Source organism: Lipotes vexillifer, unplaced genomic scaffold (genome assembly GCF_000442215.2).
Source record: "Lipotes vexillifer unplaced genomic scaffold, Lipotes_vexillifer_v1.1 scaffold749, whole genome shotgun sequence".
Classification (NCBI taxonomy): Eukaryota; Metazoa; Chordata; class Mammalia; order Artiodactyla; family Lipotidae; genus Lipotes; species Lipotes vexillifer.
The window spans coordinates 368,795-380,412 of record NW_006782834.1 but is presented as its reverse complement, the minus strand read 5'-3'; the positions used below and the strand labels follow the sequence as shown (position 1 = coordinate 380,412).

The 11,618-nt window shown below is 43.0% G+C and overlaps 1 protein-coding gene across 1 annotated transcript in view; it reads left to right on the top strand.

Moving 5' to 3' along the window:
• FRAS1 (Fraser extracellular matrix complex subunit 1) overlaps positions 1–11,618 on the top strand; it is a 452,432-nt gene that overhangs the window by 354,695 nt on the left and 86,119 nt on the right. Inside the window, exons 39-44 of the mRNA XM_007455407.1 lie at positions 108–256; positions 443–605; positions 4,141–4,276; positions 8,176–8,366; positions 9,585–9,738; positions 10,957–11,220. Coding sequence (XP_007455469.1) covers positions 108–256; positions 443–605; positions 4,141–4,276; positions 8,176–8,366; positions 9,585–9,738; positions 10,957–11,220 — 1,057 coding nt within the window. The remainder of the gene's footprint in view (positions 1–107; positions 257–442; positions 606–4,140; positions 4,277–8,175; positions 8,367–9,584; positions 9,739–10,956; positions 11,221–11,618) is intronic.

Genomic DNA, 11,618 nt, shown 5'->3' with positions numbered 1-11,618 from the left:
AAAGAGATTTTTCCATTTAGTAGTGAAGGGAGCACCCGAGATCTTTACTGGAAATATTGATTCCTGCAAACGTGCATTCATGTCTTGCCTCATATTTGCCTAATTAGGATGATTCTTCCCCCGACCCAGAGATCTGGATTCAGTTAAGTTCTCTGCCCGTGTATGGTGCTCTCTTAAGAACCTCAGGACCTGAGGTGGAAGAACTCTCAGAGGTTTCCAATTTCACAATGGAAGACATCAACAACAAGAAAATTAGGTATATAACCACCTGGTGTTACGTGACAGAATTTTTTTTAATTGTATTAAAATATGTAAGCAACTAACCAGTAGCTCCCTTGAAAGATTATGTTACTTCTGGCCCCATTGTTAAACAAAGATTCAGTCATCTTACTTGACCTGTTGGTGTAGTTCATTCATTCTGTTCTTCTCTTGGCCTTTGTAGGTACTCAGCTGCATTTGAGACCGGTGGTCATCTGGTTACTGACAGCTTCCACTTCTCTGTCTCTGATTTGGACCACAACCGCCTGGACAATCAGAGGTTTACCATCATGATCACTCCCGTCAAGGATCCACCCCAAGTCATTGCTTTCGCTGACCTTATCACCGTAAGCAGTTCAGATCAATGAACTGTGGGTGCTGTAGAGAGCAGGAGTCTGTGGCAGTGTGAATGAAGGATTTCTACCTAAATTGGCTGTCAAGTCCTTCCCCTCAAATATCTAGGCAATAGTATCAAGATACGTATGGCTTTCAAGCATCAGTTTTTCAAAAAGTATGAAAATAATTACATGCAGAAGATCAAATCATTATATCCACATTATTTAATTAGTCAACAAGTATTTCTGTGCCAGACATAAATCTAGATGTGCACAGTATTTTGTATACTATGCTAGATATGTATATAGCAGTTAGGAGTAGGAATGTACCTTTGAGCAGTTTATAGTCTAATGTTTGCAGCAACTAAAACGTAGGGATATGGACAGTGTCCCCAGGTCCCCCCTTTTTTAAAAAACTTTATTTTATTTATTTATTTTTGGCTGCACTGGGTCTTCCTTGCTGCGTGCAGGGGCTTTCTCTAGTTGTGGAGACTAGAGGCTACTCTTTGTTGCGGTGTGCGGGCTTCTCATTGCAGTGGCTTCTCTTGTTGTGGAGCATGAGCTCTAGGTGAGCGGGCTCAGTAGTTGTGGCTCATGGGCTTAGTTGCTCTGCGGCATGTGGGATATTCCTGGACCAGGGCTCGAACCTGTGTCCCCTGCATTGGCAGGCGGATTCTTAACCACTGCGCCACCAGGGAAGCCTCCCAGGTCCCATCTTAAATGGAAAAGAGATTTTTCCATTTAGTAGTGAAGGGAGCACCCGAGATCTTTACTGGAAATATTGATTCCTGCAAACGTGCATTCATGTCTTGCCTCATATTTGCCTAATTAGGATGATTCTTCCCCCGACCCAGAGATCTGGATTCAGTTAAGTTCTCTGCCCGTGTATGGTGCTCTCTTAAGAACCTCAGGACCTGAGGTGGAAGAACTCTCAGAGGTTTCCAATTTCACAATGGAAGACATCAACAACAAGAAAATTAGGTATATAACCACCTGGTGTTACGTGACAGAATTTTTTTTAATTGTATTAAAATATGTAAGCAACTAACCAGTAGCTCCCTTGAAAGATTATGTTACTTCTGGCCCCATTGTTAAACAAAGATTCAGTCATCTTACTTGACCTGTTGGTGTAGTTCATTCATTCTGTTCTTCTCTTGGCCTTTGTAGGTACTCAGCTGCATTTGAGACCGGTGGTCATCTGGTTACTGACAGCTTCCACTTCTCTGTCTCTGATTTGGACCACAACCGCCTGGACAATCAGAGGTTTACCATCATGATCACTCCCGTCAAGGATCCACCCCAAGTCATTGCTTTCGCTGACCTTATCACCGTAAGCAGTTCAGATCAATGAACTGTGGGTGCTGTAGAGAGCAGGAGTCTGTGGCAGTGTGAATGAAGGATTTCTACCTAAATTGGCTGTCAAGTCCTTCCCCTCAAATATCTAGGCAATAGTATCAAGATACGTATGGCTTTCAAGCATCAGTTTTTCAAAAAGTATGAAAATAATTACATGCAGAAGATCAAATCATTATATCCACATTATTTAATTAGTCAACAAGTATTTCTGTGCCAGACATAAATCTAGATGTGCACAGTATTTTGTATACTATGCTAGATATGTATATAGCAGTTAGGAGTAGGAATGTACCTTTGAGCAGTTTATAGTCTAATGTTTGCAGCAACTAAAACGTAGGGATATGGACAGTGTCCCCAGGTCCCCCCTTTTTTAAAAAACTTTATTTTATTTATTTATTTTTGGCTGCACTGGGTCTTCCTTGCTGCGTGCAGGGGCTTTCTCTAGTTGTGGAGACTAGAGGCTACTCTTTGTTGCGGTGTGCGGGCTTCTCATTGCAGTGGCTTCTCTTGTTGTGGAGCATGAGCTCTAGGTGAGCGGGCTCAGTAGTTGTGGCTCATGGGCTTAGTTGCTCTGCGGCATGTGGGATATTCCTGGACCAGGGCTCGAACCTGTGTCCCCTGCATTGGCAGGCGGATTCTTAACCACTGCGCCACCAGGGAAGCCTCCCAGGTCCCATCTTAAATGGAGTTGATACTTATCACTGTAAACAATATTGACAGCTCCTTGGCATTGGGAGGTGAAATATAATGTACCTCGATCATGAAGTTACCTAGACCTGAATTCAAGTGCCAGTTCTGTTACTAGCTGACTGACCTTGGACCAATTATATAATCTTTCTTAGCCCCAGTTTCCTCATTTTTTTATAAATTTATTTTATTTATATTTATTTTTGGTTGCATTGGGTCTTCGTTGCTGCACGCGGGCTTTCTCTAGTTGCGGCGAGTGGGGCTACTCTTTGTTGTGCGTGGGCTTCTCATTGCGGTGGCTTCTCTTGTTGCGGAGCTCGGGCTCTAGGCGCACAGGCTTCAGTAGTTGTGGTGCGTGGGCTTAGTTGCTCCGCAGCATGTGGGATCTTCCCAGACCAGGGATCGAACTCGCGTCCCCTGCGTTGGCAGGCAGTTTCTTAACCACTGTGCCACCAGGGAAGTCCCAATTTCCTCATTTTTAAAGTGTTACTATTCCTTTTACATAAAGGATTACTCTGATGATTAATAAAGTAGCACTAAAAAGCCCCAGTAGAGTACTGGTTCATGGTAGGGATTCCATAAAAGTTAATTCACTTTCCTTGTTCTGCTCTACATACATGCCATAATGCCAAAAACTCAGGATTCCTGGTTTTGTTGAACAACTGAAAATTTATAAAACTGAGTTGTTTCTAAATGGTTCTGATATTCCACCCTTTTTTTTTTTTTTTTCATGTCCACACTTCGGGGCAATCGTTTGGACCTTCCCCATTCCCAGAGTCAGGGTGACCTTCCACTTTGTAACTTGTAGATCTTCCTATATTTAGCCAATAGTCATTCAGAAGTAAACGGCTTCATATCCATCAAGCTAGCAAAAAACACTAGGGTCAGGTTGCAAAGTAAGCATACAAAACAGGGCCCTAAAGGAAAAAGGTAGCTGGAGCAACTGCTTTTACTCATAACCGATTTATTTTCCTCCTTGACAGTAAGATAAGCACTAGCTTTCAGGTATGGTGAGCCCTTTCTTCCTGCACACCTATAAACATACACTATCATGGGATAAATGGGACTTCCTGCTGGGAACTCCTACTATAGGACAGAGCCACCCTCATAGTATCCAAGGGAGGACTGGATGAATCATTCTGTAGCTGCGGGCTTTTGAACCTTGATACGGAAGGAAGGCAGCCATCCTGTCGTGCAGCTGTTCCAAGGTAGGTGATTAGAATGGGCCAGAGCTGCTTCACAGCCAGATCCATCATGGAAGGAAGCACAACTTTGAAGGGAAACACGGAAGTCACCGTGTCTGAGCGTAGCTTCGAGAGGCGCTGAAGGATTGCCCAGTCCCAGCAGCTCTAATATTCCTCATCTCGTGCATAGAGGATCTGCCTCCTCAAAGAAGTGGAATTGGTACTGGAAGGTCACCCCAGGCAACTCTTTTCAATTCAGTTCCTTTCACTGCAGTTATGTGCAACCGCCCAAGGACTCTCTCCAATCTTTTCTTTCTTAGGTTGACGAGGGAGGGAGAGCCCCACTCTCATTTCACCATTTCTTTGCTGCTGATGACCAGGACAGCCTCCAGGGTGACGCCATCATTAAACTAAGTGCCCTGCCCAAGTATGGCTGCATCGAGAACACGGGGACAGGTAACAGCAGTAGATTGGCTCTAGAGTTGTTCCAGACCTGGAGAGAAGGGAGCGTGGAGGTGGGTAACTGTCTGCAGTTAACCTGGATATGGAGAACTAAAGAGGGAATGGAACCATTTCAAAGAAATGGAAGGAGGGAAGGTTTCACTGACTCAACAAAAATTGAGTGTTTCCTGTATGCCAAGCACTCTTTTAAGCACTGGGGATATATCAGTAAACAAAACAGACAGAAACCCCTACTTTCATGGTGCCTTATATCCTGGTGGGAGGAGACAGATAAGAAACCTAATAAATGAAAAAACTGTAAGATGTCAGGAGGTCAATCAGTGCTATGGGAAAAACTAGAGCAGGGTGAGGGGATTTGGAGTGCCAGCAATGGGGACGCAGGGGCTTGGGGATTGCACTCGGAATTGAATGTCAAGGAAATAAAATTTTCTGTCCTTTTATTGTGAGGCAGCTGCAGTTTAGCTGAACCATAGCTTACGTCGCTGCTTTTTCTAAGGATATGACATGAATTGAAATGCATGCTTGTCTCTCTGTGACCCTCTCCTCAACATCCCTCCCCTGCCTCATCTACCCTGGACCCACTGCCCTTGGTGATTATCACAGAGAAGGGGAGGGGAGAGGGTGGATACCGTCCACAGGTCCGCTGAGACCACAGTGACTGGCAGTTGAGACAGCTCCCGGCAGGTGACCGTGCTGCTGCCTCCGCAGTGAGATTCCTGAGTGCCAGCGCTCGGCTCTAACTGGTGTGCAGCTAGCAGCTCCCACAGAGAGGCCAGTGGAGGCATCTGTGACCAGCGTGGTGCCTGGGATTTGAGCCTGGTTACCAGAAACTCATTTAGCAGGGGACGTGTTTCCCTATAGAAAACCTTGAGTCTTTTCCCCATCTTGCCTTTCAGTGTGTGCTCTTAGATTTGTTTATTGCTGAGTTAGATTTATCTCAACAAATGTTTATACAGTGGATGTAAAGATGAGTAAGATGCAGCCCCTGCCTCCAGTGGGAGACAGATATGAAGACTGATAAATTACAATCATGAAACGCCAGGACAGGGAAAGGAGGAAAGCACTGAGAAAGGACATAGGACAAAAGAGTTACTTTTGCCTGTAAAGGCAAGAAAGTCGGAGGAAGCAACATTTGAGTTGGAACTTGAAGTGTCAGTGGGAGTTGCTGTGGGCAGAGGGAAAATGGCATTTCTCACAGAGGGAAGAGCACAAGCAAAGGTGGGGAATCATGAAAGACTGGTTGCCCCCGGCCTTCTCTTCTGTCCAGGTGATTTCTTATTAAGGTTTTTGTTTGTTTGTTTTTTGTTTTTTTTGCGGTGCGCGGGCCTCTCACTGCTGTGGCCTCTCCCGTTGCGGAGCACAGGCTCCACACGCACAGGCTCAGCGGCCATGGCTCACAGGCCCAGCCGCTCCGCGGCACGTGGGATCTTCCCAGACCGGGGCATGAACCCGTGTCCCCTGCATCGGCAGGCGGACCCTCAACCACTGCCACCAGGGAAGCCCTCTTATTAAGCTTTTTTTAACATCGTTTTATGCTAACCTGGAGTACATGCAGAAGTGAAATTTCTGTCAAGCCTCAGCCTCTCAGAGTGGTTCGCAGACTTTAATGTGCGTAAGACTCACCTGGAGGGCCTGTGCAAACACAGTTTCCTGGGCAGCAACGCCAGAGTCCCTGTTTAAGGAGGCTGTTGAGACCCATGCGTTTGCATTTCTCACCAGCTCACAGGCGATGCCATTACTGCTGGTCCACACTTGGAAAACCATTGCTCTACATTAATATGAACCTGGAAGTAAGGAAAAGACGTTCGGGGGGCAAATAATTGTTCCAAGGCACATCACCCTTTGCTCCGTGGGAGTTCAGAACCAAGTCTGTTTTATACATGTGAAACTAGCTACCTAGATTCAGAATTCAGCTGATCAGAAGAACATCTTTTTAAAAACATTAGAAGAAGTAGCTTTAAGTTCATACCGGCAAGATGGAAGAAACAGAATAATCATATTGTCTGGTATGAAGTCTAACAGCATGGTTAATCTACACTCCTTTAGTACCAGCACAACCAGGGCAGGGCCCACCTTGATTACCTGTCGGACATCACTGTGTTCCAGTGCAATGCAGTAATAGATGTTCATGATGATAGCCTGCACACATCGAGAACTATTTAATTTGCACATAATATATTCTGTTTAAGAACGCAAGGAAGAACATTCATGAGAGAGATTTATGTGAAAAAACAGAAGGGCTTCCCTGGTGGCGCAGTGGTTGAGAGTCCGCCTGCTGATGCAGGGGACGTGGGTTCGTGCCGCGGTCCAGGAAGATCCCACATGCCGCGGAGCGGCTGGGCCTGTGAGCCATGGCTACTGAGCCTGCGCATTTGGAGCCTGTGCTCCGCAACGGGAGAGGCCACAGCAGTGAGAGGCCCGTGTACAGCCAAAAAAAAAGGGAAAACATATCAAATCAAAACTTAAGGGATGAAAAAAAAAAAAAAAAAAAAAAAAAAAAAAAAAAAAAAAAAAAATATATATATATATATATATATATATATATATATATATAAAAATAGAAGGTGCTGTTTTAAAAATTGAAAGGACTGGTGCTTAAAGCTTCAGTGGCAGATTCACTTGTTGAACAACTTGTTTTCTAAGACAGAAAGTAAGTCATTATTCTATTCAAGTATATTTTTAGGCACTATTTACTTAGGCTATTTTTGACCCAAATAAAGATACTATATTTCTTATATTTACAGTGATCAAAGGAAAGAGAAAATAAAATTTGAAGGAATTATAGCAATTCCTTTTGGAAACGCTGAACTGTATGCCCTAGGGATTATCAGGTCACTGGTCACTTAGAGCCCTCTATTATTCTGGTGTCAAGAGGAATCATATCTGAGGGGTAAAATTTAAGAAAATTCGTGTCATTGAAAACAATAATATTTGTCTTGAATTCTTATTTCAAACAAATTATAAGTGAAGCATTTTCATTCCTAGTCTTTACATTGGGAGGTAAAGGAAAAATGACCCTGTCTGCAATCTAGGAAGTCAGTGGCCTTTTAATATATGACCTAATCTTTGCAAAGAACCATGAAAGAAGGAAAGAGAAAGGCTTATCACTTTCAGATCTTCTGTCTACACTTTTCTTTGTTGATGTATATCCAGGGAGTGTTTGAAGACACAGGGGTTTCTTTTTTCTCCTCTCTTTAGAAGAAAATGTAACAATTTAAAATCAATCAATTACAGAGACTTAGACCAAGTAAGAGACAAGTCACCCATCATTTAGACAGTGCTTACTCTTCCCCTTGGCCTTTGGGGTTGGGATGAAAAGAAGAGGTAACCAGAGCCAGCACTTTCTGTGGAGCTCTGAATGGTACTTGAGCATCACAGTAGCCCTGCTGTACCATCCCAGGGGCTGAGCACTAGCCCATGCAGAGATTTCCTTAAGGAACTGAATAGTCAAATGAAAACATGCTTAAGGAGATGTTTCTTAGATTAAAAAGGTATGCAGTTAACCTTTTCTTGTGTAAAGAAAGAAGGTTCCTCTTGCAGAGTGGCTTTGAAATTGACTAAAGCTTAAGGTAAAACCTTTACTATTGTATCAATACTTGTCCCATGACTTATTTTATCAAATATTTCTAACAAAACAACCACTGATTCTATGCTCTATGAAATAGTAACATTCACAATGCTTTCATACATGTTATCTCATTTGATTCCCATTTGTAGATGAAAACTAGTGGGGAAACTGGGATCCCATCCCAGGTCTTCCAATTCCACTCTCCCACTTTTATTCTCAAACATATTTTCCTCTTCTGTTGATAGTGCTGTCAGGCTGTCTGGTTCAGCCCAGGAAGCAGGAATTGTTGGATCAAGATAAAAGTTCCCTCTTGCTGTTGATGCAGGTGATCGATTTGGCCCTGGAACTACCAGTGACCTAGAAGCATCATTCCCTCTTCAAGATGTCCTAGAAAACTACATTTACTACTTTCAGAGTGTTCATGAAAGCATTGAGCCAACCCATGATATTTTCAGTTTTTATGTAAGTGATGGAAACAGCCGATCAGAAATCCACAGCATCAACATCACCATCGAGGTAAAGACTTTGGAAGTTGGATAAGTTGGGCCTTTGACCACAATATCCCACCATTAGATAGCTTTATGTGAACTCAAAAGCAAAGGAGATTGGGTTTGACCTTGAACTTTAGAGGTCAGTTTTTAAAATATAACCCTGACCTTTAGGAAACTTGTAGAATTAAGGCTGGCATTTGGGGATGGTCTGACTTGGAAATCGGAATTTCCATTTCAGAGTAAAATCTATCTGTTTGGTGTGAAAACAGTTTGTGAGGGTCAGACAGAGAAACCTTGCCAGTCTCATATTAGGTGAAAAATAGCATATGCTTATTTTTCCCTGAAATTATTGTATGTGGTTCTATGTGCATACTTGCCTTTTCTTATATTTTTTAGTACATTTATTCATTACACTGTAACATGAAAGAAATGTGTTTCTCGTTGCTGTGTTTATTCTCATTTGAGCAACTACATAGGCTTGCTCTGTCACCCCAGGGAGAGAGATAAAAGATAAAAATCAGAATGGAATGCCCTCTGCCTTGAGAAAATAAAACATCGCACTCTCGGCGCCCTTCAGGGACAGTGGTTGAGGGGTGCTGGCACAAGGATGGGGGGGTCAAGGAGATATCTTTAGACACAGTTTCAAATATGTGTCCTCCTACAGGTACTGTGCCATGCTTAGGCTTCTAAGACTGTTCTGATTTCAAATAATGTGCCCTTTTATCCCCCAAATATACTTGTCTAACCACATGTCCATATTTTTGGTCTGGAAAATGTCATCCTTGTACCTATGGAAAATACCTGAGAAGATTTCTGTAGCATGTCCATCAGTGTCTTTTCAAGGGGATATTTGGTTTGTGTGACCTGCTCGCCTTTCAACCTAACCATTTTGAGTGGGAATTAAAGATGGTGACATATTAGATACAAACTACTATGCATAAAATAAACACCAAGGACCTACTGTATAGCACAGGGAACTATATTCAATATCTCATAATGATCTATAATGGAAAATAATCTGAAAAAATATATCTATATAACTGAACCTCTTTGCTGTATACCTGAAACTAACACAACTATATTTCAATAATAATAATAATAACAATAAACGGCAGGACACGTTACATGCTATTTCGGTAGTGAAAGTTAATGTGGTGGTGTTACTTTCTCTGAATAATGCATGTTATTTTTTTCTTCTTAAACCAGTATCTGTGTGAGACCTAATATTTTATGCTTTAATCAGAGGAAGAATGACGAGCCTCCCAAGATGACCTTGCGGCCCCTTGGCGTGCAGCTGAGCTCGGGAGTGGTGATAAGCAATTCTTCTTTGAGCCTGCAGGACCTGGACACTCCAGATAACGAGCTGATTTTTGTATTGACAAAAAAGCCTGGCCATGGTAGGACACAACTGCTATGGGAAGCTTCTTAATTGAGGTGCCCGATGGGTTATTAGAATAAACACATAGATTTCAGCTGATGATTCCTCTGCCTTGCTGGTGTGTAGTCCATTCTTTGCATCAAAGTATAATCAAATTCACAGCTAGCTAATGTTCTTTGGGGTCACAGTAGACTCTGGTTGCTCTGAAAGCCTGAATCCTGGGTAATTGGTGTCTCTGAAATTCAATTTCAGCTGTTTTCTTGCTTTCTTATGTAACCTCAGGCAAAACAAGTTTTCAGAATCTGCACATCCTCTTCTCAGAGTAGGCATCATTGCTTGATCATCCTGGGCCATTGCATGCAAGGAACAGCATAGCAGCCTTGAAATTAATCACAAAAGGTGTTCACTTCAGGTTAGAGGCGTGGTAGACGTCTTTATGAGCTTGTTCCTTTTGCAAAGAAAGCACTTTTCCTGATTAAACCAGTTTAGAAAACCACCATGGGACCCTTCTACGTACTTCTTTTCTAAGTGCCATCCCCCTAGTATTAGCTAAAGCTCTGCAACTTTCTTCTCCCAAGTGGTGTCTTACTCCATCCTAATGGCTGTTGGCCTTTTGAAGATGAAACTGTTGCTGATGGAGAGCTGGTAGGGGAGGTTGTTGGTCATTGCATTTTTAGCTTGCCTTCATCCACTTTCACTTTCTTTAATAAAGCACTTTAACTGCTCCTTTGTGGTACGCATGACCTTGAAAACAGAAAAATATGCCTCAGCCCAAAGATGCTCAGTGTCTTTCTGAATTTAAAAGGAATTTAAAACATATTCCTCTCTCCTACCCCAGATGCCCCAGGCGGAAGGAAGCAAGTGGAGAGTGCTATTTTCACCTTGCAGAAGGTGAAAATAAGGTTTAGATAACGAAGTGAGTTTGAATTCATGGAGAGAGATTTGATTCCTAAGCCACCATATTACTGTATCCATCTGTGTCTCCTTAAGAGGTTTTTAACCAGGAAAAGCAGAACTTTGTCTTCTTTATTTGGAGATGAGGCCATAGAGCAGCACCCTGTACTTCTATGTAAAATGCTGATTTGTTGGTCATTTATTTATGTGCCACCATGAGCCTCTGAGGGGCTTGGCATTCTACCCAGGCTCAAGCAGTTGACAAAATCAGATAATGTTTTGGTGCCATATATACTCTACCATTGTTTGTTTGTTTCTTTCTTTTTTTCGCTTCCTTCCTCAGGTCATCTGCTCCGGAGGCAAACTGCTTCTGAGCCTCTGGAGAATGGGAGGGTTTTGGTCCAGGGCTCCTCCTTCACCTACCAGGATATCCTGGCCAGGCTGGTTGGGTACATGCCTGGTGGTCCTGGTGTGGCAGTGGATGAGTTCCGGTTCTCCCTCACTGATGGACTCCACACAGACACAGGGAGGATGGAGATATACATAGAGCTGCCTACAGGTGACACCCCCCACTTGGCTGTAAACCAAGGCCTCCAGCTGTCAGCAGGTACCACAGGGATGGAAGAGAGTGGCCGTGGTTTCTTCTTTGTTGGTGTGCAGTGCTTCCTTCCATATCAGCTCAGCTCTGTGGGAGGATCTTGAACTGGGTGTGCAGAATCTGGGGAGACTAGTGTTGGGGAGAACTGTTGTTTTGGGGACACTAAGAGTTGTGAATGACAAATGTGAAACCTCTGAAGTTCTTTGGACCTCTGTCTGTGAATTTGAGAAAAGATTGAGAAGAGCTTATAGTATTCCCAAGGTCCACAAAAATCTTCATCTATCCAACTACTCGTAGGCCCAGGTCTCTTAGAACATTGCTACTACCCAACCCCATGGAAACAAACAACAAAATCTAGCAGGATTTTCAAGATGCTTATTTTAGAAAAAAAAAAAAAAAAAAAAAAA